The 27,768-nt window shown below is 52.8% G+C and overlaps 9 protein-coding genes and 3 non-coding genes across 12 annotated transcripts; 4 read left to right on the top strand and 8 right to left on the bottom strand.

The window, feature by feature from the left end:
• Positions 1-34: 34 nt before the first annotated feature.
• BO86DRAFT_447742 (uncharacterized protein) lies at positions 35-2,456 on the bottom strand. Its single transcript, XM_025676603.1, has 10 exons — positions 2,095-2,456; positions 1,921-2,024; positions 1,602-1,863; positions 1,499-1,529; positions 1,358-1,439; positions 1,249-1,286; positions 1,096-1,193; positions 644-1,038; positions 424-589; positions 35-351 (listed from the first exon to the last, which is right to left on the bottom strand). The coding sequence occupies exons 1-10, from the start codon at positions 2,123-2,125 to the stop codon at positions 158-160; spliced, it is 1,401 nt and encodes a 466-aa protein (XP_025528440.1). The 5' UTR covers positions 2,126-2,456; the 3' UTR covers positions 35-157.
• Positions 2,457-2,873: 417 nt separating this feature from the next.
• On the top strand, positions 2,874-5,965 carry BO86DRAFT_447741 (plasma-membrane proton-efflux P-type ATPase; the record flags this gene model as incomplete). Its single annotated transcript, XM_025676602.1, has 4 exons — positions 2,874-3,257; positions 3,316-3,546; positions 3,602-5,699; positions 5,753-5,965. The coding sequence occupies 4 exons, from the start codon at positions 2,874-2,876 to the stop codon at positions 5,836-5,838; spliced, it is 2,799 nt and encodes a 932-aa protein (XP_025528439.1). The 3' UTR covers positions 5,839-5,965.
• A 421-nt stretch (positions 5,966-6,386) lies between these two features.
• On the bottom strand, positions 6,387-10,940 carry BO86DRAFT_70574 (EF hand domain protein). The gene is made up of 6 exons (XM_025677586.1): positions 10,729-10,940; positions 10,442-10,596; positions 10,236-10,359; positions 9,935-10,135; positions 6,591-9,850; positions 6,387-6,522 (listed from the first exon to the last, which is right to left on the bottom strand). The coding sequence occupies exons 1-6, from the start codon at positions 10,739-10,741 to the stop codon at positions 6,493-6,495; spliced, it is 3,783 nt and encodes a 1,260-aa protein (XP_025528438.1). The 5' UTR covers positions 10,742-10,940; the 3' UTR covers positions 6,387-6,492.
• Positions 10,941-11,563: 623 nt separating this feature from the next.
• On the bottom strand, positions 11,564-13,850 carry BO86DRAFT_388711 (tubulin alpha chain). Its single transcript, XM_025671928.1, has 6 exons — positions 13,675-13,850; positions 13,534-13,574; positions 13,364-13,390; positions 13,183-13,258; positions 12,163-13,117; positions 11,564-12,100 (listed from the first exon to the last, which is right to left on the bottom strand). Exons 1-6 carry the CDS (start codon positions 13,697-13,699, stop codon positions 11,878-11,880), a joined length of 1,347 nt encoding a protein of 448 aa, XP_025528437.1. The 5' UTR covers positions 13,700-13,850; the 3' UTR covers positions 11,564-11,877.
• A 455-nt stretch (positions 13,851-14,305) lies between these two features.
• BO86DRAFT_388710 (uncharacterized protein) lies at positions 14,306-15,823 on the top strand. The gene is made up of 3 exons (XM_025671927.1): positions 14,306-14,502; positions 14,562-14,953; positions 15,059-15,823. The coding sequence occupies exons 2-3, from the start codon at positions 14,657-14,659 to the stop codon at positions 15,644-15,646; spliced, it is 885 nt and encodes a 294-aa protein (XP_025528436.1). The 5' UTR covers positions 14,306-14,502; positions 14,562-14,656; the 3' UTR covers positions 15,647-15,823.
• erdS (aspartyl-tRNA synthetase, cytoplasmic) lies at positions 15,694-19,323 on the bottom strand. The gene has a single exon (XM_025671926.1). The coding sequence runs from the start codon at positions 18,960-18,962 to the stop codon at positions 16,113-16,115; it is 2,850 nt and encodes a 949-aa protein (XP_025528435.1). The 5' UTR covers positions 18,963-19,323; the 3' UTR covers positions 15,694-16,112.
• A 233-nt stretch (positions 19,324-19,556) lies between these two features.
• On the top strand, positions 19,557-21,330 carry BO86DRAFT_388708 (alpha/beta hydrolase). Its single transcript, XM_025671925.1, has one exon. It carries the CDS (start codon positions 19,952-19,954, stop codon positions 20,993-20,995), a length of 1,044 nt encoding a protein of 347 aa, XP_025528434.1. The 5' UTR covers positions 19,557-19,951; the 3' UTR covers positions 20,996-21,330.
• Positions 21,331-22,131: 801 nt separating this feature from the next.
• BO86DRAFT_70480 (uncharacterized protein) lies at positions 22,132-22,823 on the top strand. Its single transcript, XM_025677585.1, has one exon. It carries the CDS (start codon positions 22,269-22,271, stop codon positions 22,632-22,634), a length of 366 nt encoding a protein of 121 aa, XP_025528433.1. The 5' UTR covers positions 22,132-22,268; the 3' UTR covers positions 22,635-22,823.
• A 541-nt stretch (positions 22,824-23,364) lies between these two features.
• On the bottom strand, positions 23,365-23,471 carry BO86DRAFT_t108. The gene has a single exon. It is a non-coding gene; the product is annotated as a tRNA-Lys (tRNA).
• A 96-nt stretch (positions 23,472-23,567) lies between these two features.
• Positions 23,568-23,641, bottom strand: BO86DRAFT_t107. Its single transcript has one exon. It is a non-coding gene; the product is annotated as a tRNA-Lys (tRNA).
• A 699-nt stretch (positions 23,642-24,340) lies between these two features.
• Positions 24,341-24,413, bottom strand: BO86DRAFT_t106. The gene has a single exon. It is a non-coding gene; the product is annotated as a tRNA-Lys (tRNA).
• Positions 24,414-24,557: 144 nt separating this feature from the next.
• On the bottom strand, positions 24,558-27,404 carry BO86DRAFT_388706 (rDNA-binding RNA polymerase I transcriptional factor). The gene has a single exon (XM_025671924.1). The coding sequence runs from the start codon at positions 27,032-27,034 to the stop codon at positions 24,905-24,907; it is 2,130 nt and encodes a 709-aa protein (XP_025528432.1). The 5' UTR covers positions 27,035-27,404; the 3' UTR covers positions 24,558-24,904.
• Positions 27,405-27,768: the final 364 nt, after the last annotated feature.

Below are 27,768 nucleotides of genomic sequence, written 5' to 3'. Positions count from 1 at the left end.
TTTTTTTTTTTTTTTTTTTTTTGACTTTCTTTCTGGGTGGTTTGCTTTCTTTACTGGCTTTGATTCATGTATTGTTCACACTCATATCCCAGGCATCATATAGGCGTTTGGTGCATAGATAGACCTTTATACAAGGCCCGCTTGGATCGTTTTCCTTCTACCATATCCATTCATCGACTGTGGCTTGGGCGCAGACGAGTAGGCTTGGTGTCTGAGGCCCATGTAATGGCGCATCTCCGGATTCAAAGCAGACGGAGGCGATGGGGTCTGCATACTGGTAGTTTGACAAGGGTGAAGAAATCTGTTCCCCGTTGCGCAGAGAAAACAGCTGGATCTTGCCCGCGTCGGTGGCTGAGCACGGAGTTTAGCGTGGCGTCTTGCGAAGGACGAAAGTGTCCAGTGGAAATGGATGGATGCACTCACCGCTGGCTAGAAGCCCGAGCTCCAAACTGATGTCGAAGTCGGGTATGACTTGAGGCTTGAAGTCTTGGAAAGTGAGATAGGGTCGAGTGGAAGTATGCTTCTTGCTGGTCGGTTGCGGTTTGGGTTGAAGCCCGTTGGGCGGAAAGCGGATATCGTACATCTGGAGCTTTGGATAGCGTCAGCTCCGTCATTGAAAGAGGCGCGATCAGATATTCCTTACAGAGTTTATCCCTGCAACGACCATGCGGTAAGGATCCACTCTGCGTATCTTCGTGACGGCGTGTGGATGTTGGAGTCGTGTCGCGGTTCCCCCGCTCCGGAGGTCATGGAGGAAGACAGAGGAGTCCTTGAGACCGGCCGCGATCACGTCCGAGGATAACCATTCGACGCTGGTGACGAGTGCATGGGAAGTTCCAATGCGTCGTTTGAGGATTGGCTTTCCCGCGTTCACATCGTCGGAGAACGGCTTTTTCGACAAAGCCCAGTAGGCCCCGTATCCTTGTAGAGTATACAAGCCGTCAGATGCCCCAACAGCAAACAGCGGGTGGTCTCCCACTGGACAAGCCGAAGAACACCACAAAGATGCTGCCGTGCGAATGCGAATTGGTTGGAGGACTATATTCAAGACGTATCAATTATCCAAGTTCTTCCGACAATGGAGAGGCCACATACAGGATGGCGGCCATCGGTAGTCGCCGCCTTCATCTGGGTCTGGCAACATTCGAGGTGCCAGAAACGAGTCGCCTTGGGGACCGCTGTCCATCGTTGAACTGGTCTGGTCAATCTCCTGGCCGGATGCAGGGGTGGACGAGACTCGGTTCTTACAGCAGGTAGCCTGTGTGACTCAACGAAATCGACGAAAGCTAAAGAAAGCCCCACGTTAGCGTAGAAAACAAGGAGCAACAAATTGGGGGGTCGTGGCTAAGATGTTTACCCTATACGGTTCCTTGAATAGAACACGTTCCATGGTCCGATTGTAAGTCCATTTGTTTTGGTCGCAATCCGGGAAGCACACCCTTGTACGGCTGTTAGCTTGCCGGATACACGACCTCAAAGGACCGGAGAAGGCGCTTACGACACGGACGATTCACCGCCGCGGTGACCACCTGGGACGTTCGTTAGTGATCTTTTCCACTGCAATCTCTGCGGACTTCTCTTTAGTATGATGTAGCACTTACTAGCAATCAAGATCCCCGAGCGTTTGTTACGCAGCACGTGCTTGATGCTATACTCATCTGGCCAGGCTTCGAATTGATGGAGCTGGTTCCTGCGAAGCTGACTGGTGTAGGCACGTGCACTTCGCTCCTGTCGCACAGTGGTGGGCAAGCGCAGGGCGCCGATCTCTCGCTGCACATTTAAAAGAGGGTGAGACAAAGACTGCGCCCTCTTAATCTTCTCCTTGGCCTCCCTCTTGATTTGCTGAACCTTTCGGCGACGTTCCTAGTCACGACGTCAGCGAGATCATGCAAGTTGATTCCGAGCCCTATTTTTCACAACCTCGTGGTCAGCGCGTTTGCGCTTGACCGAGTCTTTCGAGTATTGGGCTCCTGGAGCCGCCGCGTGGCTGGCCTGGATCTTGAAATACTTCTTCTTCTCCGGGTCTAGAGACCATGGTTAATAGGATTTGTTCGAAACACCCGATTTACGGGCGGTGGGTCATTATATATGTACCATAGTAGAATCCGGGGATCTCTCTCGCCATGACGAGTGAACAGAGAAAAATCAGAGGTGCGAGTTATGTGATGCAGAAGAGGGGTAATAGGTAGCATGAAGGGTTGATGTGTATCTTGGTTGTAACTGTCACGATGCTAAAGTATATCTGCTTGGATAGCCAGCGGCGTCATGTGCCGCATGTGCTCGAGCACTCAGCCCAATTTCTAGTCAGGCTGCTCGGAGTGGAAGAATTTGATCAGAACACCGCGTCGACTACCGTTGACAAACTGCGAAAGAGTAAGTCATGTATCTTGTAGGATTGTAGAGCAGTAGCACGTAAAAGAGATCATAAATGAAGAAAATATGGTATGAATGCGACAAGACAATGGAATGGATTTTCCACAGCGTTTACAGTAAAGTTAAGATGGATGGATGACGTTCGGGTCGGTGTTCTCAATTACGTCAGCTGTGCCCCTCGCTCATTGGCTGAGACGCCAGTATATTCCTCTTTCCCTTTACGGAACTCTGAACTTATGAGTCCAGCGAGTCTCTCCTTCCTGCCACGGAACGTGTATCCTTCCATGGCCTGTAAAGCAATAGTCTAAAGCAACTGATGATGACATGACCTCTGTCTGCTTGTTACTCCACACCGGTGGGCTCAATCACCTCCAGCTAGACGGCAATCTTATCTTGCATACGATTCAAAGCATAAGCTTAAAGATCATTTATACCTTACGCCCCCTTGGTCTTCTTTAGCTATGCCTATCACCTTGAAACTGAGCCGGTCTTCATTTGTCATGGAGAGCACGACCTCCCTCGACAAAACGAGTACCCTCGATGTGAACAATGGTCTTGTCGAGGAGAAGCCAGACTCGACTGCGCCAACCCAGGTCGCCATCGAAAATGACGAGGAGGAGGAGAAAGACATTGATACTCTCATCGAGGAACTAAAATCTGTCGATGGCTTTGCCGATTTGAAACCCCTGGAATCAAACCATACAGGTGGTCGACATCCAGTATCAGAAGAATTGCTCCACACAGACTCGAACACAGGCCTCAGTACGAACGAAGCACTTCTACGACGGAAAAAGTTTGGTCCCAATGAGATGAAGGAAGGAAAGGAGAATTTGGTTTTCAAGTTTCTATGGTTCTTCGTTGGCCCTGTTCAATTTGTCATGGAAGTATGTGTCCCTCATCGAGCCTCACAAGCGATAGCTACTGACTGTCTATCGACTTTAGGCAGCCGCGGTCTTAGCTGCTTATCTTCATGATTGGGTCGACTTGGGCGTGATCTGTGGACTTCTCCTGTTGAATGCCTCGGTGGGGTTTATACAGGAATATCAAGCGGGTTCCATCGTCAAAGAGCTGAAGAAGACGTTAGCACTGAAGGCTATAGTTCTGCGCGATAGTGTACTCTCTGAGCTTGATGCAGCCCAACTTGTCCCGGGTGACATTGTGAAGATAGACGAGGTACCTACCTTTTGACTGTTTCTTTTTCAAAGGTTTTCTGCCTAACAAGAGATAGGGCACGATCGTTCCTGCGGACGGCCGCATTATGACGAACTCTGCTATACAAGTCGATCAGTCGTCGATCACTGGAGAGTCTCTAGCCGTCGATAAGCATTCGGGAGATACATGTTACGCGTCCTCTACTGTGAAAAGAGGCCACGCCCGAATTCTTATTACCGCTACTGGCGATTCGACCTCTGTGGGGCATGCTGCAGCCTTGGTTAATGCCTCTGCCTCGGGGACAGGCCACTTCACCGATGTCCTCCAGGGTATCAGCACCGTCTTACTTGTCCTTGTTGTTGTCACTCTTATAATTGTTTGGGTGTCCTCTTTCTATCGTTCCAACAACACCACAACTATTCTCGAATTCACATTGGCTGTCACAATGATTGGGGTCCCGGTAGGCCTTCCCGCAGTTGTCACCACCACGATGGCAGTAGGAGCAGCATACCTGGCGAAGAAACGAGCGATTGTTCAACGGCTATCAGCTATTGAATCCCTTGCTGGCGTTGAGATACTCTGCTCAGACAAAACTGGCACCTTGACCAAGAACAAGCTATCTTTGACAGAGCCCTTCACCGTTCCTGGTGTGGAAGCTGAAGATCTGATGCTAACGGCATGTCTCGCCGCCTCTAGAAAGAAGAAAGGCATGGATGCAATAGACAGAGCATTTTTCCGAGCGCTATCCTCTTATCCGAGTGCAAAAGCAAAGCTTACAGAGTACGAAGTGATTGAGTTCTCTCCGTTCGATCCAGTCTCGAAGAAAGTCAAAGCAGTAGTACAGTCTTCCGAAGGAGAGCGCATCACATGCGTGAAAGGATCTCCTTTATTTGTGCTTAGGACCGTCCAGCAAGATCACGAAATTCCCGAGGAAATCGAAACTGCATACAAGAACAAGGTCGCAGAGTTCGCGACCCGCGGTTTCCGTTCGCTTGGTGTAGCTCGGAAACGCGGTGATGGCGAATGGGAGATTCTGGGCATAATGCCATGCTCCGACCCTCCGCGACACGACACTGCAAAGACTATAAGCGAGGCCCAGACTCTGGGGCTTTCAATCAAGATGCTCACAGGCGATGCGGTAGGAATTGCTCGCGAGACGTCGCGCCAGTTGGGACTAGGCACGAATGTGTACAATGCTGAGCGTCTTGGTCTTGGCGGAGGGGGAACAATGCCTGGCTCCGAGGTTTATGATTTTGTTGAAGCCGCTGATGGCTTTGCAGAAGTCTTTCCAGAGCACAAGTACAACGTCGTGGATATTCTGCAGCAGCGTGGATATCTGGTAGCCATGACGGGCGACGGCGTTAATGATGCCCCATCTCTGAAAAAAGCCGACACTGGAATCGCAGTCGAAGGATCCTCAGATGCCGCGCGATCTGCCGCTGACATCGTATTCCTAGCCCCAGGATTGTCCGCTATTATTGATGCTGTGAAGACTTCCCGTCAAATCTTCCATCGCATGTACGCCTACGTGGTTTATCGTATAGCTCTCTCTTTGCATCTCGAGATTTTCCTGGGGCTTTGGATTGCCATCCGCAACGAGAGCCTAAACTTGCAACTGGTGGTGTTCATTGCCATCTTCGCTGACATTGCAACTCTGGCTATCGCCTACGACAAAGCCCCCTTCTCCAGTACACCGGTGAAATGGAATCTCCCCAAGCTGTGGGGAATGTCAGTGCTGCTTGGGATTGTCCTTGCCATCGGCACGTGGATCACCCTCACCACCATCTTGGCTTCTGGTGAGAATGGGGGCATCATGCAGAACTACGGCAAACGAGACGAGGTCTTGTTCTTGGAGATTTCGTTGACCGAGAATTGGCTTATCTTCATCACTCGCGCTAACGGTGCTTTCTGGTCTTCTGGATGGCCATCCTGGAAACTGATAGGGGCCATTGCAGCGGTGGACACTGTCGCTACGTGCTTCTGTGCATTCGGCTGGTTCGTCGGTGGACAGACCTCGGCCCCGACAATTATCCGGATCTGGATCTTCTCCTTTGGTATGTTCTGCATCATGGGAGGGTTATACTATCTGCTTCAAGGCTCCAAGAGCTTTGACAATATCATGCACGGCAAGAGCCCCCGGAGCATGGACAAACAGCGCTCTCTTGAGGACTTTCGTATGATCAAGCCCCATTTCCCGGTATCGTTCCGACAAAGCTAACTGGCCCAGTGGTTGCCCTACAACGCGTGTCTTCTCAGCACGAAAAGAGCTCGTTGACCAGTATGGAGAATGGACAGGCTACCCGTGGTGTTTGATCATCCTTTATCCTTGATGATATTCTGCACGGCTCGCTGGCGAAATCGGTATAGCTCAAGATCGATATGGCATCATGAGCACACACCCTGAATATTCTGCTGTGTTTGTACAAAGCCCATGTCTTTGACGCATACGTTCCTTTGTTGTACATCATAGGCGGAGTTAAAGCATGGTGTCTCCTAATAATGAAACATTCATGAAGAATTATGATCGATGCACACAATCCTGACCTCAATCGAGTCCTATTCAATAAATATAAATCTACCATGCTGAGCGCTAGGTTGTCAATCTACGTATTGATAATATCGAGAAGCAAATAGGTATTCCTAGATTACACGGTGACAATGATAGTAAAGGTAGATAATAGGGTAAGTCGTGAGGAAACAGGTTAGTCGGGGAGGGAAAATGCCACCGAGAAAGAAAGACGATGTACAGATACATAGCAGCAAGTATGCAGGATGAAAAGGGGGGCAAGACGTAGAGACATGAAAGATAAGGAAAAGAGGATGAGGAAGGTGTGGAAAGTGATGATGACGTGACAGAGAGATAAGGAAAATTGACGTGTGGAGCGAATGGACGGCTAAGGACAAGAGAGTCGAGACTATGTGCACTGGGAGGGATCCATCATTCTGAGTGGAAATGTTGAGAGAGCGTTAAGCTTTGGAGGTCAGGTGATCGACAGCCTGTGTGACAAAGGTGTGATTAGCACTCGTGGATGGAAGCTAGTTCGCAATAGGCAATCACAACATACCTTGTCAATATTATAGTCGAATTGTTCGAGAGCAGCGAGAGATTCTTCGCGGGGGAAGCCCATGTTGGTCAGGCGTTGGAGGATCTGGTCATCCTCGGTACCGGTCTGAAGAGCCCATCCTGGTGGCTTGTTTGCTTGGGCAGAATCATTCGCGGTGCTGGAACCGTTGGCCCCGCTTGCTGATGCTTTGGCATTGTCAAGAGGGGCAAAGAGCTCTTCCCAGTTGTGCGTCTGCGCCTGGGAATTTGCGTCAGGGTGAGACGCGGCAAAGCCCGGAGATGAGGCAGTGGCATCCTTGTTGAAATCAAAGAATTCTGAAGAGGAGGCAGCAGGATCCTGCAACGTCTTCTGGGCCGGGTTATCGAAGGAGAAATCGAAGTCCATGTTATCTTTGTTCTCTACAGTCTCAAGGTCGTCATCGTCGTCCTCTGCCTCCTTGGCAGGAGCCAGGTCAAGTCCTGCAAATGCAGCCTCAAAATCAGGAGCATTGGGCTTGGCTTCTTGAGGGGCGGCCTTAGTTTCCTCATGGTGATCGCGCTGGGGCTCTCCCCCGACGATCGGGGCGCCCGTGCTTGTCTCCACTGAGTGAGGTGCATCAGCAGCAGTTGTCGGGTCCTCGCGGCTCGGCAATAGCCCGTTGAACTCGGGAGGTATACTTCCTGGCTCTTGCTTTCCTACGGTCTCTTCGTAGTTCGGGGGGCTGCGCTGAGCCTCCGCAGCAGGAGGTTCACTGGGAGTGGCGGCAGCGCCCGGCAAAGGGAAAGCTGCTGGTTGAGGTGTTTCAAGGGTATCAGGCTTAGGTTCTCCTCCTACCTGGCTCTGAGGGGGGAAGGCGGGGGCGAAATCGTCCTCAAAGCCCAAGGGTGCTTCGCTGTCTGAGCTTTCGTCCCCGTCATCGAATTCACGGATCGGAGGGAATTCAGACTGAGCGACAGGTGCTGCACCATTGGGCTTGCTTGGCCCGGGACCATTCTTCATAGCAGCAAAAGCCTCCTCGAAATCATTCTTGTTCTGAGACTGAGATCGTTTATGAGCTGGCCCGCCAAATAGCTCATCGAAGCTAAGATCCTTCTTTTCTGTAGGATTCTCGGCAGACGTGGCTGAATCGCCACTCGCGGGAGTATGATCAGCGACGTCAGGCACTTCAGGAAAGCGTTCCTTCGGCTCGTCAAACTCGTCAAAAGGCGAAGCCACGGCCTTGGCTTGCTCTGTTGGGGTGAAGGCCGCTACTTCACTAGCCGTGTCTGGACCACCAAACCTGCTACCAGGAGGCGAGACTCGGGTGGAAGAGGTAACCGAGTGATCTTCGCCGAACGGCAGCACGTTTGGTGTGAGTTGCCTTGATTGCGAGAGCGCAGGTGGCTCGAACGCAGCAGCAGCACCAACAGAAGGGGGTGGAGACACTGAAGGGGTCGGAATGCCCGAGGTCGGCTGCGACTCGGCCCGGAAAGAGACGGGCGGGGGAGGAGTGGCAGCCGTAGCAGGAGACACGAAGGAGGTGCCAAAGAGGCTGTCAAACGCACGCTGCTGGTCATTCGAGATCTGGGGTGACAGCGCGTTGTTGTCGCTGGAACCAGTGGCCGTGCGCTTGAAGAACGGGTTGGTGTTCTGGCTTGCTGTAGATTCAGCGGGGCTTGTAACAGCAGCAGCCTCGCTTGCGACGGCAGCAGCCTCCTCAGGTTCTCTAGACTGCTCCAGTGAAAGAGTGTCAATCTCCTCCTTGATCTTATCTCTCTCGCCTTCCACAGTTGCAAGCTGCTTCTTGTTGATCGCTACAAGACCTTTCTGCTGACGGGCACTCGAGCGTGCCTTGTCTAAGGCAGGCTTGAGCTGAGCAACCGCAGCGTTGGCTTCACGGATCTTTTCCTTCAAGTTCGCATTCTCTTGCTGGTCAGCAGCCAGGGCAGCCGACACCTGATTGTATTGATTTTGTAGATCCTGCCGGCTGCCCTCTAGAAGAGCAAACTCCTGTTGCAATTTGTTTGTTTCGGCTCTCGAGGCATTCAACCGTTCCTCAAGAGCTTTGAAGTTCTTGACCTCCTGCTCATACATTGTCCTAGCCTGCGCAAGGCGAGCCTCAAAGTCACGCTTCTGCTGGGAGGTTTGGGACAGGTCCCGCTCGGCTGACGTTCGCTTCGACTGAACATTCTGCATCTCATTGGCGAGAGAACCAATCTGGTTAGACAGGTTGGCGAGCTCTGTAGTCTCCTGTGTCAGCTTTTTGGACTCCTCGGGATCATTGTCGCCCAACAGATCATCGGCAGGCGGCGGTGGTGACCGGATAGTTGGCGCTGCACCGGCGGAGGCACCAGTCATCTGTGGCTGCAAGCTTTGGCCAAACGTGGACGTGGGCACAAATGGCTTGAACGATGACGAAGCTGTTGGCGGGGAAGTTCGGGATCCGGGAGAGCTCGGTGTCTGGAAAGCTGCGTTCGAACCGCCCGTGGACTGCGGCACCTGAGAAGGAGCAATAGGAGGTGCAGGCGCTGTGAAAGCGTCCAGACCAAACAAGTCATCCGCCGCCGACTTAGGAGCAGGGGCGGGAGCTGGTGCAGGGACTGGTGCGGGAGCAGCAACTGGTGGAGCGATGTGAGCAGATCCAGGGCGACGCATGCTGGGAGGAATCAGAGCCGGGGGTAAGGTCTGTGGCAATGGGTTCTTTCCAGTCCGCTGCTGCCGAACCAGATACATGGCTACGGCAAACTCATCCTTCGTCAAACGTCCATCGGCATCGATATCTGCAAGATCCCAGATCTGGGCAAGGGTCTCCTCTGGCAGTTGTGCCCCCATGAAGAACGCAACGGCCTGGTCACCACTTACAGATCCTACCTTAGCGGTGTCGACAGTTGCAAAGATATTGTCAAACATCGCTTTTTCTTGGGGCGAAACCAGCCAATCCCCGCCAGTAGACTGAGGAGCTAGAGGCGATCCGAAGGGCCGATTGATCGGGCTCTGAGTCCGCTGCGGCCCAGTGAACTGTTTTGGAATAGCAGGGACAGGGGGAACATCCAAGCCCTGACGTGAGCCAACCGATGAACGAACCGATCCTCTTCGCGAAGCTGCATCATACAGGCCCGGAGGCAAAGTTTGCGGAATTCCCCTCATTACGCCTGATTTGTACGAAGTGAGAAGATGCATCGCAATGACGAACTCCGTCGCATCAAGCACGCCCTGTTGCCTTACATCTGCTAAGTTCCAGATGCGGCCGAGAATTTCGTTCGGCAACCGTGCACGCTCGAAGATCTGCTTAGCTGTTTCCCCTGTAGATTGCGCCGTTGTATGAGCCAAACATGTCCAAGCCCATCGAGCCCTGTCTCAAACGGAAGGGGGGAAGTGATCCGTACCTGAAAGGACGCCGGTCTTAGCAACATCTGATTTATCGAACAGCGATAGGAATTTGTTCACGTCCTCGGGGTTCAACGGAGGAACACGAATAGGGCCGCCTGCTGCGGGGGTAGGGCTGGTGGTGCCTGCCTCGCGCGGAGTAGGTGGACCAGGGGCGGCGGCATCAACGGAGATGCCATCGAATTGCGGCAGGGGACCGGCTAGAAGAGTACGAATTTCTGTCAGTACTTGCTGATACCTAAACGTCCACATAGGTCGAATGAAGGGCGCAGGGCGCAGGGCGCTTCCGAGAGCACTCACGTTGGTAAGCCAGTTCCTCTGTCGGTGCGCGACCCGCTTGAGCGTGTCCGATCAAGCGGAGAACGACGCCAAACCCGGAAGGGGTCAATAGACCCCTGTTCTCCTTATCCGCGATCTGCCATATCTATAGTTCGAAGGGGAGGTCTGCATTAGCGAAGGGCAGTTGCGGGCAGGGCAGGCGACAACCTGAACAGGCATCGACATACCAAGCCGAGGGTTTCCGGAGCCAATTGGGTCTTTTCGAAGAAAGGCACGGCAACCTCGCCAGTGATGACACCCAGGTTAGTGGTATCAGCGGCCTGAAAGAGCTGGTAGAAGACACGCTTTTCCTCGGGGGTCAGATTGAGATTGGGGTGTCGTGCTGCTGGTGACCCGTCAGTTCCGCTGCAACATTGGGGTCATGCCGACCGGGTTGGGCCGTCATCTCCTGAGAGCTCCGGGGGAGGGCAGCTGGCCAGTCATGATAACGGGGGGAAGAAGCAACGCAACTCACCGTTGTCAGCCATGATGGGTATAGCTCAGGAGGAGCGAACCTCCTTTCTGAGATATTCCAACACTATGCGCCACAAGAGGGAGGGGGGGAAATCAACGCAGGGGGTAGGTTGGCACAAAAAAAAAGTGAGAGACAGTTGAAGAGGAGGTGGTCAAGTTAGCTGGGAGAGGGACTACCGACGGGGCCTGGATGGCCAAGGCGGTAGCAGCTCGAGCTAAAAAGGGGTGGAAGCAATGGCGATATACCCCAGGTTGTAACGTAACACAGGGGAATAATGAGCAGAAATTAAATTAAGTCTTAAGGTGAGGATGAGACAAGAGACACGAGGGGAGAAGGAGGAAAGGTAGCGGAGGGGTCGGAGGGAGGAAAGAGGGAGGTTGTCGCAAGCTGCGTAATTACCTTCAACCTTCAACTACGTACTACGTCGTACTGCTACTGCTGCTACTGCATGTACTGTACCTGGAAAGCTGACAGGCGAGGGGGAAGAAGAATTGCCGCTGGGCGGTAAGGTTGGCCCGTGCAGGCGGGCGGTCAGTCGGCAGCCCTCTCCGACGTCAGTCCCTTGCCTGGATAGCTACTGACTTTCAACACCAGCCTCTAAATAAGCTGGTCTCTGGTTCTGAAAGCCTTGAGGAAAAAAACATATGTCACTTTAAGGTCTCCATTCTCCAAAGTATCCCAAAGTGTCCGGACAAGCACTGACTACAACAACACAATGGGTCATCCACGAGGTGTAATGCCAGCACAGGGTAACAACCACGCCTTCAAGAATTTCATGGGAATGATCAAGAGAAATAACCCCGATGTCGACTGCAATTCAGAACCATGGACCTTTGTTTTAGAACGAGGCGAACGTTATATTACAATCTTGCTGGCTTGCACGGGAACGAGCGGGTAAATTTCATCGCTGCTTCAGGGATATTAAAAATATATCAGACAAAAGAAAACATAGTCTGTACTAAGCCAATCTCGTCTCTCCTATTGTATCTGTACGCACAGCCAGAGTCCCGCCGCTCGTCGGGTCTTCCCCGGGCCAAAGTCTGTCCCCAACGGATCACCGCGGAAACAATCAGGGCCAGCCCTGGCATCCAAGCAGACTGCCCCGTCGGACCATCCTCGGGGCTCCGGCCGAGGAAAGTGTCGTCAGACTTAGTACTCAGCCTCAACCTCCTCCTCCAGAGAGTCGCTGGCCACCTCCTCGTAATCACGCTCGAGGGCAGCGAGGTCCTCACGGGCCTCGGAGAACTCACCCTCCTCCATACCCTCACCAACGTACCAGTGGACGAAGGCACGCTTGGAGTACATGAGGTCGAACTTGTGGTCGAGAGCGGACCAGGCCTCGGAGATGGCGGTGGTGTTGGACAGCATGCAGCTAAAAAGAAAAGGGACAGTCAGCGACGTGCACTGCGGAGACAGGAGCAGGGATCAACTTACACAGCGCGCTTGAGGGGAGCGAGGTCGCCGTTGGGGACCTGCTGGGGAGGCTGGTAGCAGATACCGATCTTGAAACCAGTAGGGCACCAGTCGACGAACTGGATGGTGCGCTTGGTCTTGAGAGTGGCAACAGCGGCGTGGGTCTCCTTGGGCACAACATCACCACGGTAGAGCAAGCAGGTGGCCATGTACTTGCCGTTGCGGGGGTCACACTTGACCATCTGGTTGTTGGGCTCGAAGCAAGACATGGTGATCTCGTTGACCGAGTTGGACTCGTGGGAAGCCTTGTCAACAGAGATGACAGGGGCGTAGGCGACGAGAGGGAAGTGGATACGAGGGTAGGGGACCAGGTTGGTCTGGAACTCGTTCAGGTCGACGTTGAGGGAACCATCGAAACGCAGGGAGGCGGTAATGGAGGAGACAACCTGGGCGATCAGGCGGTTGAGGTTCTCGTAGCTGGGGCGCTCAATGCCGAGGTTACGGCGGCAGATATCGTAGATAGCCTCGTTGTCGACCATGAAGCTGCAGTCGGAGTGCTCGAGGGTGGTGTGGGTGGTAAGGATGGAGTTGTAGGGCTCAACAACCGAGGTGGCGTTCTGGGGAGCAGGGTACACGCAGAACTCGAGCTTGGACTTCTTGCCGTAGTCAACGGACAGGCGCTCCATGAGGAGAGCACCGAAACCGGAACCGGTACCACCACCGAAGGAGTGGAAGACCAGGAAGCCCTGGAGACCGGCACAGTTGTCGGCCACGCGGCGAACCTTGTCGAGGACCTGGTCGATCATCTCCTTACCGACGGTGTAGTGACCACGGGCGTAGTTGTTGGAAGCATCCTCCTTGCCGGTGATCATGTTCTCGGGGTGGAAGAGACTGCGGTAGGTACCAGTGCGGACCTCGTCGACGACATTGGGCTCGAGATCGGCGTAGATGGTGCGAGGCACATACTTGCCCTGACCTGATTGCCCCAACCTGTTAGTGCACACGAGGGGCAAGATATCAGTGTTGGGACAGAAAGCGTACCAGTCTCGGAGAAGAAAGTGCTGAAGCCGTGGTCGGGCTCAGCCTGCTTGCGCTCCTCGGTCAGGTAACCATCGGCCTAGTGGCGAAAAAAAGCAGCTTGTCAGTGAAGTTCATCTCAAGAAGTGATGGGATCACGCGAAATCTGATCGTTTTCGACGTGTTTTTGATCATCTTCACGTACCTGGATACCGTGCTCAAGGCAGTACAACTAAATGGTCAATACAGTCAGTCCAGCTGTCCTTTTGCCTTTTGGGCTTCCGAACACCCATTGTGTCTTTGTTGAAGAGTTTCCATCAGGGTCGACGAGGGAAGAGAAGAAGAGGGGTCAATCTCTTCGAGAGTGTAGCATACCTCCCAGCAGGAGTTGGCGATCTGGCAACCAGCCTGACCGACTGTGAGGGGAGAACCAAAACATTAGTCAAACACGTCAGGCAGATCCCCCAAGCGAGATGAAGGGCGGGGGAGCGGGTGAAATGATCAGAGGGCACATACCGTTCAAACTAATAACTTCTCTCATTTTGTCGAGTTGAATTGAAGGGTTTCAGATGGCGGGAGGAGGGATAAGAAAGGTGGGTGTGGAATGTGGACAGAGGGAAAAATTAAAATACCCAAGGACGACGATCTGTACGGACGTTTCAGGGGTTCGAGAGTCAGCACCTAAAAGGGCCACACCACCAGAGGCAAGAAGGTGGAAAATACAAGTTTGTGGGGGGAATTTAGGAAAGGAGGGAGAAAGGGAAAGGGGAGAAGGAGTTTAAGGGATGAGGGGGGGGGGGGAAGGGGAGGAGCGACTAGCTAACCCTGGGGAAAGAGGACTCACTATCACGAATGCTGAATTATGGTCCGGTCAAAGAGGATTGATTGCCCAAAGAGACAGCCAGGTTGATCGGTCGACTCGATTTGTTGTGGTCTTTGAATGCGCTGTCAACCCAACACAGTCGGCGTGGTTCTTCCGTCCGTTGGGTCGCGTTCTTGCCATTGGGAGCTGCTGATTGGCTGCTGCCCGCCCGTGACCACTTAGCGGTCAGTTGGCTGAGTCAGCGCCCAATTCTTATCACGTGATGCTGTGACGGCATGCCCAGTGGTCGATCCCAGCATCATCGAACTGGAGGGTTCGCGATGACGAGGATCGCCAATGGGCTTCTTGGAGTCCATTAGCGAAGAGCACATCTTTTCGCCTTTCGCCCAGAATGACATGGGCTCTACTCTAATATCTTAATCTCCCACATTCCGCATGTCCCACAATCGCTCAATCAACACACATCAAGCCTATCCATCAATTAAAGCTACCGCGCAGCTCCAGAAGCAGTAGCTCTGTATGTATGCATGCACCTCCACTGGGCTTTCTCTACCCTCTACCAGAAACTGACCTACTGTAGACTAATCCAGTTTCATCGCCCTTCTCAGCTCCATAATGCTGCGCATATAAAGAAAGGCAAATCAAAGAAATCATCATAACGCCCACAACACCACAATGCACCACCCCCTCATCCTTCTCCTCACCACTCTTCTCCTCCTCTACACCGGCCTCACGACCGCCAACGTCGAAAAAACCATCTTCCTCGGCCCCTCCCCCTCCCTAATTCCCACTCTCACGCCTCCCATCGACGACCTTGGCCTCCCACGCCTGTCCCCCTCATACTTCCACCACCGCACAAAACTCAATGCCTCCTTCCCCGGCCCCGACTCCGCCGGCACCGACTCATGGTTCTTCCTCGAGCATCTGATCCCCGGGAAACGCTATGAAGTACGCATATGCTGGCTGGCCACTGTACGTCTTTGTGCCCCCAAAAGAACTTTCCAAGTCCCCCCAATCAAAGGCAATCATGCCACAAACGAATGCAACTAACTCCCCCCCCCTAAAAAAAAAAACCAGCAACCAACCTCCTTCCATCTAACAACCTACACCCTCCCGCACGCCCTCGAAACCCCAGACCTCCTAGGCGCGATAACCACCTACTCCACCGCCCGGCTCGCCCACCAGCAACACCTGGACGACAATGATCTCGCCCTCCTCTCCGACCTCGACAAGCAGGTCCGCCACAGCCATAAGCAGAAGAAGTCGACCCACCCCAAGAAGGGGGGGAGGCACGGTGGGATCTTCACACATTCGCGGTTCACGGCCGGCAGTCCCGTCGAGGATACGGCCCCGGTCTCGGACTCGGTGCTGTTCCTGCGGGTCCGCGCCGCGGCGGACTACTACTCCACCGATCCGGAGCTCATGCAGAGCGTGTCCCCCGTCGTGGTGGATGTGATCCTGGATCCGTATCTGGGCAATGTGTTCCCGCGAAGCTTGGTGCCGACCGCCGGGTGGGTGGTGGTGGTGGCTGGGGTCGCGGTCTTCGTGGGCCGATGGGTGGTTGCGGAGCTGGGGCGAGTCGTAGATTCGATCGCTTCGGAGGAGCAGGAGCAGGAGCAGGAAGGAGAGATTGGTGGTGAGAGGGAGGCAAAGAAGATACAGTGAACTCTCACCTCCGATCTAATGCATATCCCAATTTATCTTATGTGTAAATATATTGATTATGACTCGGTACGATCTAGCGTCGACTCTGTGACTTGGAAAATGTATAATCGGATTGAATGTGTATTGGGAAAAGGCGTGGGATTACATTCATGGTCATGGGCAGCATATACATAGCAAGCACTAGGCAAAAATAATAACATTAAGATCATTCAGTCATAGTATGTGAGCGTCTATTATCACAGCACAATTATGTATCATCAACTAAATCGAAACAAAACACGGCATCAGGGGGGTAGATCGAGCAATCAAGTACCAGAACAGGAGGGGGAATAGTGAAAAGGCAGCAGCAACAACAACCCATAACTGACAAACCATCTTCGAAGGCAGTAAATCAAAGCAAAAGCATCCTCTAATCGGCACATTTGCTCGTACCTTGTAGTAAAGATAGCTTTTCTCTAGAAAAACTCTAATCTTCAAAGAAATGAAGCACGGCCCGCATACCCTTGGTGCCCATGCCATGCGGGGGATAGGCGATGTAGAGCGGATCGTCCTCGGCACCCAGCTTGGCTCGGAACTCGCTCTTGCGGACCAAGCCGAATTGCTTGGCGATCGTGTCGTAGGTGTGCTGCAACATCTTGATCTTGGGGCCCTTCAGGTTGTGTCCAGGCGTCAGCGTGGCCATAGCGCCAGCACCGAAAGTCAGAGACTTGACACCGGCAGCAGCCGCCGTCTGGATCGCCTGGGTGACAATATACTCGATGACGCCGTTGGGCGCGCCCGGGAAATCAAAGCTATACTTGATCTGCATGCCGTGCACAGGCGCCAGGGTGGCCAGTGCCACAAAGGCGCAGATAGTGCCCGACTTGTCGACAGCATAGAAATACCAGCGGTGCTCAGGATCACGCCATGGACGAATCTCCGACAGGTGCACCTGGGTGCCCTTGCGGTTGCTCAGCCAGTCCTGAATGCGCTGGTCGATCTTCTCGCGCACCTCATCCGACACCATTTCTCCGTTCTTGAGCGCCACCACCTTGACTTCTTCGTTCTCGGCACGCCGAATCTTGCGGGCAATCTCGCCATCCGTGGCAGCCATATTGCGCGAGGGATCAACACGCTCCTCGGCAATGCAGGACAGGGTGCGCCAGCCGAGACGCTCACCAAGCACGTCTTCGACCTCAGCTGAGCATAGCAGCCAGACAGGCTTGTACTTGGTCTCACGCCGCAGCCACTGGAGAAATTGAATGATCACTTGACGGTATTGCCGGGTGTCACAGAGGGGATTTCCAGGAATGACCACATAGTTGCTCGTGCTTACGACGTAGGCAATGGCGGCTCCGGTACTCATGTCACGCCAGATCTTGAAACGTTCGTCGCCCCAGGAAGTGGAGGTAGCGTCACCGTAGTTGGCGATCAGGTGCTCGATGGGTTGCAGCTCGCTTTCGTTTTCCGCCACGTTGCCCTTCTTGTCGCGCACCCACGGAGGTTCAATGGTAGACGATTCGGGGTGACGCAATTGCATCACAGGAGGCTTCGCGGGGAAGCTACGGGGATCACGATGGAAGAGGGAAGCCAAGCGGATGTTGCCCAGTTTCAGCAACAGCATCAGCAAGCGCTCAAGACCAACGCCAGCACCCGCGTGAGGGGGAGCTCCCCAGCGGAACCCTTCCATATATTCCTCCATAGTGTCTGGTTGAATGCCCACGCGCTTCATGTTCTCTTCCAGCATGTGTGGGTCATGGATACGCTGACCACCGGAGACGATTTCCTGGCCACGAATGAAGATATCGAAGGAGTTGGTGAACCGGCTGTCCTCAGGATCAGGCATGGTGTAGAAAGGACGAGCATTGACGGGGAATTTGTCGAGGATGTAGTAATCAGTGCCGTACTTCTCCTTCACGAGTTCGCCCAGGCGAATCTCATCGCGGGTGCTCAGATCCTCGTCCTCAGGCAATGGGTTACCGTCTTCGTCCCGCCAGCCCGAGTCGTTCAGCATCTTAATGCCGTCCGAGAATCGGAGAATTGGGGTCTTCTCCAGCCAGACGACATCTTCGGACGGGAATTGGTGCTTGATGGTGTCAACTTCGCGCCGGAAGCGGCGGTAGACACCTTCCAAAATGTTCTTGATGACCGAGTCCAACACCTCGAGCATCTCATGGTAGTGCTCCTCGATAGCCATCTCAATATCCAAGCCCGTGTATTCGGTCAGGTGGCGGTGAGTGTTCGAGTTCTCCGCACGGAAGACAGCACCAATCTCATAGACTCGACCAAAGTCGGCCGCGATGGCCATTTGCTTGGCCAATTGCGGACTCTGAGCCAGGAAAGCATCCCGACCAAAGTATTGAACATGAAAGACACTGGCGCCAGACTCCGTGGCGGAACCCTGCAACTTGGGGGTGTGGATCTCAATGAAGTTCTGTTCGTCGAGTGCGGTACGGAAGAGGTTTCCGATGGCGGACTGGATTCGGAAAATGGATTGAGAGGTGGGGGTACGCAAGTCAAGCAGACGGTTAACGAGACGGGTTCTATCGGGAATGCGACTGCGTCGCCCCTCAACACGTTCTTCCTCGGCAGTCTGAATTTCAGCCTCGTAGACACTGAAGGGAACGGGCTCCTCGCGACGGACAACGAGATGCAGCTCCTTGATAGCAACTTCAACATCATGAATGGTGCAGCCCAAGACGGGGACCTGAGGGGCCTGAACAACGCCCCGAACCCGAACAATGCTGCCCAAGCGAAGATGTTCGGCCCAATGAACCATTGCTAGGGAAACCACGCCTGGTTCATCATGCAGAACACCCTGGAAAGTGAACAATTGCTGGCGGAAGACTAAGAAGACCAGCTTGGCGCTCATGCGACGGATGATGTGCAGGCGGGCCGTGAAGTAGACTTCCTGGCCAACCAGAGAGGCAGAAATGTCCGTGAAATTGGTACGTAGCTCATGAGTACGGGTTCGGGACTGCATGAGGGGTAGTTCGCCATATCGAGCCTTCATCTCGGCGGTCTCTTCACGGGCGGCAGTAGCAATCTCCTCCTTGTGACGCATGTCCGAATCCTCTGAGTGACGATCCTCACTGAGGCGCGAACTCTCCTTGCGCTGTTTCCGGGCCAGGCGCTTTTGTTGGTTTTTGCTCATTCCCCCGGTGGCAGAGGAATCGTCCGAGACATCATCGGAGGAGGAAACATAGTCGCGATCGCGCAGGATGTTGCTGAAGATGCTGCGACGCGGGGAGAGGGACACGGAGGGACTGCTGTGACCATCCTCCCCGGTGGACGTTCTGGACGTTTTGATCTTTGAAAGAGCACGTTTGATCGACATGGTGAGGGGTAGTTCTCCCAGATGGGAGAGGAGGAGGGGGTAGTATTAGTGTTATGAGAATGGTGGTGGGAAGAGGAAGTAAGACGAACAGGAGGAGGAGGAGGAGGAGGAGGAGGAGGGGGAAAATGAGAGAGGGAAGATAAGGTAATTAATAAGACTAGAGAATTAAGCAGAAGGAGGGGCTGGGCAAACAAGAGAGGGGAGGGCAGGATGCAATGAGCGTTTTAATACGAAGAAGGAAGAAATCGGGCCCAACCAGGGTCCAGATGCTTACTAGGTTTATTAATCCTCAAGTAAGTCAATTCGAGGAAGAGGAGAACCACGGGTGGATCAGGATTCAAGCAAACAAGCAAGAAAGCTATACAATACGTAGTACGGAGTACGGAGTAGCAGAAAACAAAAATAAGCTAAAGACAAGAAAAGAAAAAGGGAGCACAAGCCACGAATGGAAGATCAGTATTGACTCCGTTGCTGGAGATCGCAGAGACCGAGGCCGGAAGACAGGCAATGATGTCATGTGGGAATGATGAAAGAGTGTCGGAACGGCGATTTCTTTCCTTTTTCTCTCCTTTGGATCATTCTTTCAGCCCTAAGCAACAACAGTTTCCCTTGTCAAAACCGGAATCTTTAGCAACTATGATGTGATCCAAGACTTGAGTTTCTTCCTCGTGGTCATTTGGCCCTTTTGCTATTTGGCCTTTGGGTTTCATCTTCATCGTATTATTACTTCCCCCCTCGATGCTTGTCTGTCTATCGACTCCGTATTCGGATACTTGCTGCATCAGACGCCCCATGCTTGGCATCAACTGATCACCATTCCATCCTTCCCATCTCACCCACATCCTCCATTCTCTTGATCTCTCGCTTCGTCACTCTCTGCCTCTCAGCCAGTTTCTCGCTGGGAATATACTGGATCCATCCTCTTCTCCATAACATAACCTTATTCTTCCCGTGCATGCTTGAATTATCACCGGCCCAATCACTTAATCATGGCTCACTCGTCCCGCTGGTGGTTATATGTCCAGGCCATCTTTTGGCGGTTCCTTATGCGCATTGGCATGTTTATCCACGATGTCCTTCCCCCACGTCCCTCTCGACCAACCTTTCGCCGTTCCTTTCCTTCCTCTGAATCCGACTCGCGTTCCGCGCGGATCCATCTTCATTTCTACTGCCCAAAGGACTATCAGGTCGCCAAAAAAGAAGGCCGCCGGCTTCCGGTCGTCGTCAACTTCCACGGCGGCGGGTTCACGCTCGGCCACGCCACCGACGACAGCCGCTGGGCGCAATGCATCTTGTCGGAAGTCGGGGCCGTCGTTGTCAGCGTGGGCTATCGCCGCGCCCCCGAACATCCGTTTCCCGCGGCCGTGGACGACGGGGTGCGCGCACTGCAGTATCTCGCCGCCCATGCGACGGAGCTGAGTCTAGATGTCTCCCGGATCGCCCTCAGCGGCTTCTCGGCTGGCGGCAATTTAGCGGTGACCGTCCCGCTCCGTCTCCGAGGCCTGCTGAGCCAACAGAACTCCAACAACTCCACGCTGTCGCATGTGATCCACACCGACTCCTCCCAGCATCTCGTCCAATCCCCGTCCAATGAGCTCAACATCGTCGCCCTCTTCTGCTGGTATCCCATCCTCGACTTCGAGGAGTCCCGCGATCACCGCCGCGCCATGAGCCTCATGCCCAGCAAGACCCTCCCGGCCTTCTTCACCGATCTCTTCGATGAATCCTACCTCCCCAACCACGCCGACCGCCGCTCGCCCTACGCCTCACCCGTGCGCGCCTCGGACGAGATCCTCGGCGACGCGTTGCCGCACGACATCTTCCTCTACATCTGCGAATGGGACATGCTGCTTAAGGAGGGTCAGGAGTTCGTGCGCCGCTTGCAGAAGATCCAGAAGCACGTGCGCGCCATGATGATCGAGAAGGTTCAGCACGGATGGGACAAGTCGCCCAATCCGTTCCGGGATCAGGTCAGTGTGGATATCCTCTATCAGGAGGCTTGTGCCGCCATGAAGCGTATTTTTGAATCGTAAAGAACGGACGAAGAGTAGAGCAACTCAAAAGAAGATGGGCTGTATCCGTACACTTACACGCATTCGCATACACAACAACCGAGTGCAAGACCTATTATTGTTTTCTTTTTAGCGATGAGCGAGTTAATCTATTCTTAAAGCGGGTTCTTTTGGTGGGGAACATCTTGAGTCTTGCGATGGCTGGCACCGGCGTCACTACTGGGTGGATATCTTTATGTGTACATATGTATGCGCGCTGCTTTGCGCGGTTTGATGTTGCTGCGGTGCAGTGTGCAGGCATCATCTACAATCTTGCATATACATGATTTCTTTATGGGAAGAATCAGAAAGGGCGGGAAATAGTCCCGCATCTCGGATATACATACTCTGGTTTGCCCACAGGCTGATCACCATGAATGCTCATGCCGGTCTACCTCCCCTATAGTATCTTAGTACCCAGCAAAGACTTTATACACTCGACGTCTACATGACTAGCCACGAATTGCTCCCCCCCCCCAAGCTATTCTTTCACCCAGGTTCCACGCTCTCGTCTTCACCTCCTTCCACCTCATCTATGGGGGTGGACGTCGAGGCAGAGGACAAATATATCAACGGCCCAGTACACAGTCAGAAAGATTGATCCAGGGACACCAGCGTCAGGTGATGAGCCAGCGCTGTTTTCAAAAACAACCGGGCAGCCCAAGTGCACACTACCTATTACACTTCTCTCTTTCTCCTTCTCCTGTCAGTCTCAGGTGTCTATGCCTTTGGATTCTATTACCCCATTCGCCTTCTATTCACCTGTCTATTTCTCCCGGTATCTAAAATCCCTCGAAACGAAGAGCAGAACAGCAACTACATCTAGTTCCGGGGTGTGGTGCAATGGCAGAAGCCAGGAGTCACCAGGTCTCTCGTCACGTAATTACGGTTCTCGGTTTCAGTATCTACACCCCAAGAAGCTTTCATTCCGAAATCCTGACAGAGACAACACTCAGGGGCAGTGCTTTGCGAGACAGTGAAACACCTCAACCAGTCTCGATCTACAAAACGAAGGTCAAGGGGGGGCTCCTCTTTTTGTTTTGAAGTCACGGTCTGGCTTGCGGTCTGCTTATTCTGTGACACTCAGAGTCACACCTCACACGTCATTGCAACACTCGATCAATCGAGCCAAATGTTCGCTATCTTACCTCTATCGTCAATCTCCATCTCGAACTCAAAGCCGAATATATAACACCTGAAAGCATGACTGTATACCGCCTACCGACTCAGTCTAGAACCGTGGCCGTCGAGAGAGATGAAACAGAACATAACGGGGAGACAGGGAAAATCAAATGCACAGCGCATGCTTAGCTATCCTATTCAACCTACGGTCTATCAGACCTCGGTGGAAGAAGCTGTGCCAGGTCAACTAGGAGATCCAGTCTGCCACGGTTGGCTATTACCGCGGCCTCCATCAGCTTGCCCGCGTGAGAAACGGATTGATGGACACTGTAGAGCCTGTGGTCGACAGTACGACTGCAAGGTATCTAACACGGACACCGAACCAATTTGTTCTACTTCGAGAATCGGGCTTGGGGTAAATATCCTGGGATTCGTGGACAGGACAGACCTCTTTAGGGGCGTAATCTTCGTGGCTACACCCACGAAGCATGGCTCTTGACTCTGCAGGGCACCCAGAGGCCATTTCTAAACGCCCCATGGCCATTTCATACCTCTACGGGATCCATCAATCTACCTCGCATCATCATCGCTACTTGACGGCCATGCAGCGCTCACTATGGCACAACGGCAGGCCACCCATCGATCATCGTCTAAATTTGAAAGAGCCATCGTCGATGGTCCGGAGTATGTATATCTCTATGGTGCATGGGGCTCGTTGCAAGTTTCCTGGGCTATCATCCATCATACCTGCTCAACCATTTTCTACTTATTGCCTTGTGCTTCAATTTTGGGGTTGTTGAACGCATACAAAACATACATAGACCATCGGCATGACATTGCGTGCCTGGCAAAGTCCATGCTCAGGGAAGAGCTGCGATTAATTGATACTTACTCTACCTGGTAGGGAACAATCGACTCCATGGCGAATGACACTTTTCAACACCTGGATTTTGCCGAGTCGGAACCACGCCGCGGAAGTATAGAGCGAAGAATATATCCGCGACAGGGTTACCAGTGTACGTAGTAGAATGGAATAGTCATGTGAATCAAGCCCATGGACATCCAACAAACACCACAGCCCATTGGGATGGTAGTAGACGTAGTAAATAAAAGTCATCACCACCACCAATTTATCCCTGAAGACATTAAATAAAGCCCAGAAAACCAATCCAAAGAAGACCACCAAAAGAAAAAAGAAAAGAAAAGAAAAAAAAGAAAAATAATAACCCCGCCCGATACGAGGCTCGAACTCGTAACCTTGAGATCACTATTATGACTCCCGAAACCGGGAGATGTCATAAAAGTCTCACGCGCTGACCAATTGTGCCAACCGGGCCTGGTTGGAGAACTGGCGGCCCAGTAGACCTTATATCGTGGGTTTAGCGCAGCCGTGGCAAAAGGACAGACACACCCGACCAAAAAAGGAAACTTGCGCCCCGTGTGAGGCTCGAACTCACAACCTTGAGATTAAAAGTCTCACGCGCTGACCAATTGTGCCAACGGGGCGTTGGTTGAGATACTCACCACGTAATAAATGCTATATCCTACCATCATGCCTTTGAACTGCGCACCCATGCACTGACAGGTGGGCGCGTTGGGGGGTAGAATACCCTTTCGCCGGACGTCTTACACACACACTCTCTCTCTCTCTTTCGTCATTCTTTTCCTTTTATTGCCTATCTCGTGTCTAAAAAGTTCAAGGCGTGTATCACCATGGGGAAATTTACTGAAGCTGAATAATGGATAATGGTATGTAACCCAGCTGAAAAATAACCCCCTCATGGACCTTCCGCTACACTGAATCTGAGATGGAGATGTGTAGAAGGAGCCGCAAAACCTGGCGCGGAACTACTTGTCATTGGGTCTCGACTATAGCATAAGAAAATCGACTAGATAGGCCGTCAGAGGATGGCAATTTGTTGAATTACCCCCCCGCGCGCACACACACACACACACACACAGAGCAGTGCAAGCACAATCATTCCCAAGCTAACATTTCTGTTCCGCTCCTTTCTCTCTCTCTGTCCCCCCCCCCCCCCCCCCCCCCCCCTTTTTTTTTTTTTTTTTTTTTATCTTTCCCCACCTCCCACCCACTCAGACGACTCTCTTCCCTCAGCAGAGCATGCTTGTTCTTCCTCGAATATCTACGGAGTATACCACATACCCCGTAGTGCCAGCAAGCAAGAAACAAAGCAAAAAGAAAACCGCCCGATGCGAGGGTCGAACTCGCAACCTTCCGATTAAAAGTCGGACGCTCTAGCCATTGAGCTAACCGGGCAATTTGTAATCAGTTTTCACAAAAAGGTTCCTACAAGCTAGGACGAGGTCTGCAGAGCGTTATCCTGCAAGCGATTCCAGTACATTATCCACTGTTTATAAGCGGCAATATAAGATTCGAAGAACAATTGGGGAAAGACATCTGATCTGGTAGGGTTAGAAAAAGATCATCTAACTGGCTATGTAGATGAACAAGGTTGTACCAAAATCATTCTCACAAGATATATTTGGCCTCAGCACCCCCCAAAACAGGACAGAAGAATATTGGCAAAGCACATAGCCGACATGGTCATGTAACCCCATGCATCAAATGAAATCAGCTCGAGACAGCAGCTGGCTAGAACGGAAGAGTGAAACAAAAGAAAATCAATGTGGGAACGAAAAGATCTAAGAGAGAAAAAGGGTATTGGGCTCGCCAAGCACAAGAAACACGGAATTAGCGCTTTTGCTTTTCTTTGGTCCTTCACCAGAAAACACTTTTTTGTTCATCCGTTACATATCGTCATCAGTCTCGGTCCCAACGCTCAAGTCGTCGTCGGACACATCCTCGTCGTCATCTGCCTCACTGTCGTCCTCGTCGTCCTCTTCATTATCCAAGCCCGGGATACCCCGCCACTCGACATAGTCACCCTCCAACCAACGGCGACTGCGAGGGAGCTGGTATGGATCGAAGGGGAAGTAAGAGTCTGCTTGATAACCGACGTCATCTCCCGCGCGGATCTCTCGCTCCACCTGGTGAAAGCGCGGGTCCGCCAATGCAGACAAACTGCGATAGGTCGAAATCCGAACGCGCTTGTTTGTCTCCAGAATGCTGTACACATACATCAGGTTGAAGTGTTGAGACATCCGGGCGAACTGTGTCACGATAGCGGGCGAGCACACTTTGAGCGGGTTGAGCTTTGAGTAGATAGTTTGACGAAGCACCTCCTTGACCGAGGGCGGGAATAGGATGTCTTCAGGTTCCAGTTCTTCAACTTGCACTGGCGTGTCACCTTCGATTGCCGCCGTGGTCAGGTCCCGCCAGCGGAAACAGAAAATATAGAGCAATGCCTGGGATATCGAGTAGAAGAGGCCGTATCGACGGGGGTCGGGTCCCCGGCACGTGTCCTCGAATTCGTTACGGAAGCTGGTCAATTCAGCACCTAGCAGGTCGAACACATCTCGCGCCATCTCGCCAGAGATATGGGCGCCACGCGCGACAAGACTAGCCAGATAGGCGACAGCCGATTGCCGCAAGATGGCCGGCTGTCTCCGGTTGGTCATAGTGTGAATACAGGTGGAAGCGAAGCGTTCCGCGAGTTCGGGAGATGTTTGGGAGTAGTGAAAAAGGAGGAACTGAGTGTGGCGGGAGCGATGGTTGGGAAGAATAATGGTCTGAAAGTGGCTCAACAAGAGCTCGAGGGCGTTCTCCTTATCCTGAAAGGAGCCGGATGCGAACGCCGGCGCGTAGTATTCGAATAACAAATCGATCATGCCGTCCAGCTTCAGGATGTTGTCGCGAACGGTCTTGATACGCTGAGAGTCGTCGTCTACAGACTCATCGCTCAGGACGGAAGCGTCGTCATCGTCATCGTCCTCCTCGTCGTCGGCCATGATAGCCTCTGGCGAGACGCCGCGCAAAACGTCTTCGCCTACTTCGTCTTCGATTTCTTCCAGATCAACCTGGATCTGAACGTCAATCTTGACGACCTTCTCTGTGATCAGAGCTAGAATGTCTGCTTGCAGCTCCGGTGTATAGCTGCTGATCTTGAGCAGGTTGCTCGTGTAGGCAATATTGGCCTTGGCAGAATCCGTATCGAAAGGGAAATGCATGGACAAGATTGGGGATAGCGATCCACTGCCAGACGGGATCAACTGCATGACATAGCGCAGGGCCATATGGACTCGCATGTAGATCTCCGAGGCCGGCACGGGGACGTAGCCCGGCACCTTGCCAGTGTCCTTGGGAAGCTCGCCCATGTAATTAACCAGCATCTTGAGCACTGGTCCCAGATAAATGCCCTGGGCGGCAGAAAGATTACCAAGGAAGCGTATATACAGCTTGATATAGGACTCGTCGCGACCGAGCCACACACTATTCAGCACCGCCTGGACTAGTCCGTTGCAACTGCGATCTAGTGCGGCAACGTTTGACGAAAGACCCATCAGATGATATCTCAAGGATGTGGGTGTAGGTACATCAGATAGAAGAAGGTGATCCTCATCCGGACGTCGAGGATCCACCGAGAAGAGCTCCTTGATCCGGTCATACGCCTCACTGTCGGTGCCAGAGACATGGCGTTGGATGGCCCGACGCACCTCCTCTCGTACGACCGAGGCACTCTTTTCTGGCTTAGACTCCTGCTCGGGCGCTCTCTCATAGTAGGGAAGTTCGCGCATTTCCACCTCCGGTTCAAACTTGACCCTAGCTCGCTTGCGAGGACTGGGGTTGTATTCGGTCTCGGAGTTCAGCGACGAAGACGGTGACAGAGAGAGATCGTCGTCCTCCATCCTGCGCTTTATGCCGATCACTGAGTTTTCTCGTTTGGGTGTTTTCAAAATGGGCACGGGGGACGCTTTGGCTAGCATCTTAGAAGGATTGGTCAACGGCCTGCGCGAGGCGGTGGTAATGGATCCGACCATGACCGAACTGATATTTCTATGGAAGGATGGATGCAAGGGAATTGTAACAGCAACCGGATTCCATTCAGGACGAATGAAAGAGGGGCCTGCTCAGCGTGGGGGAGATGACAGAGGAGAGCTGTCGACAGGTCAGATGGTGGATGATAACGCGATGCACACGACACGGCTGAGGCAAGTCGTTCAGTGAACCTCGGACGTTGCTACAGGGGGATGGACACAATAAATGATCAAGGAAATAAGCACCTTAATCCATCCATTGAAAGACACACACAGCGCCAGGAAGAGGGGAGAACGTGGAAGGCGGGCACAGGGAGACTTCAACGGAGAGGAGAACGGCTGGAAGAGGAGAGGGAAGATTAGGAACTTGAACGCAAGGCGGAGAAGACGTAGAAGACACAGCATGAAATTTTTTGGGTGTGGGGCGGATATGGAGCCTGAGGCCGGAACCCCGTGACTAGCGCGTGACGTGACCCTCGCGCCTGAGGCCTTGCCTACTTGGGGCATACACAGTATGTATGTTTCCGGCTGGGATCTGTCTCTTTGGAGTCTTCGCTCCGCTTTGTGCCTCAATCTGATCGACCTCTCGATGCTTTCTGCACGTACTATGAGAATCTATTGCATTGGGAATGGCAAGTATTCACTCGCTGGAAGCAAACTACTATTGCCGAAAATAAGCAGAGACAGAGATAGAAACCATGGTCGCATTCGGTAGCACAAATTGACATTTCTATCAA

The sequence above is a fragment of the Aspergillus japonicus genome (assembly GCF_003184785.1).
Source record: "Aspergillus japonicus CBS 114.51 unplaced genomic scaffold BO86scaffold_19, whole genome shotgun sequence".
Classification (NCBI taxonomy): Eukaryota; Fungi; Ascomycota; class Eurotiomycetes; order Eurotiales; family Aspergillaceae; genus Aspergillus; species Aspergillus japonicus.
Note: the sequence above shows the minus strand (reverse complement) of the source record. Positions and strands in the feature narration are given on the sequence as shown.

Bases quoted from the DNA above. Each gene is read 5' to 3' on its own strand.
- BO86DRAFT_388710 (XM_025671927.1), top strand. From the start codon at position 14,657: ATGCACCACCCCCTCATCCTTCTCCTCACCACTCTTCTCCTCCTCTAC. The intron at 14,954-15,058 runs GTACGTCTTTGT...AAAAAAAACCAG, and splicing joins GCATATGCTGGCTGGCCACT to CAACCAACCTCCTTCCATCT.
- BO86DRAFT_70480 (XM_025677585.1), top strand. From the start codon at position 22,269: ATGAAACAGAACATAACGGGGAGACAGGGAAAATCAAATGCACAGCGC.
- BO86DRAFT_388708 (XM_025671925.1), top strand. From the start codon at position 19,952: ATGGCTCACTCGTCCCGCTGGTGGTTATATGTCCAGGCCATCTTTTGG.
- BO86DRAFT_388706 (XM_025671924.1), bottom strand. From the start codon at position 27,034: ATGGTCGGATCCATTACCACCGCCTCGCGCAGGCCGTTGACCAATCCT.
- BO86DRAFT_447742 (XM_025676603.1), bottom strand. From the start codon at position 2,125: ATGGCGAGAGAGATCCCCGGATTCTACTATG. The intron at 1,287-1,357 runs GTAAACATCTTA...GGCTTTCTTTAG, and splicing joins TATTCAAGGAACCGTATAGG to CTTTCGTCGATTTCGTTGAG. The intron at 590-643 runs GTAAGGAATATC...CGCTATCCAAAG, and splicing joins TCGTTGCAGGGATAAACTCT to CTCCAGATGTACGATATCCG.
- BO86DRAFT_388711 (XM_025671928.1), bottom strand. From the start codon at position 13,699: ATGAGAGAAGTTATTAGTTTGAACG. The intron at 13,118-13,182 runs GTACGCTTTCTG...TGGGGCAATCAG, and splicing joins CACTTTCTTCTCCGAGACTG to GTCAGGGCAAGTATGTGCCT. The intron at 12,101-12,162 runs GTAAGTTGATCC...TTTTCTTTTTAG, and splicing joins GCTCCCCTCAAGCGCGCTGT to CTGCATGCTGTCCAACACCA.
- erdS (XM_025671926.1), bottom strand. From the start codon at position 18,962: ATGTCGATCAAACGTGCTCTTTCAAAGATCAAAACGTCCAGAACGTCC.
- BO86DRAFT_70574 (XM_025677586.1), bottom strand. The intron at 10,360-10,441 runs GTATGTCGATGC...TTCGAACTATAG, and splicing joins CTCCGGAAACCCTCGGCTTG to ATATGGCAGATCGCGGATAA. The intron at 9,851-9,934 runs GTACGGATCACT...CGCAATCTACAG, and splicing joins TAAGACCGGCGTCCTTTCAG to GGGAAACAGCTAAGCAGATC.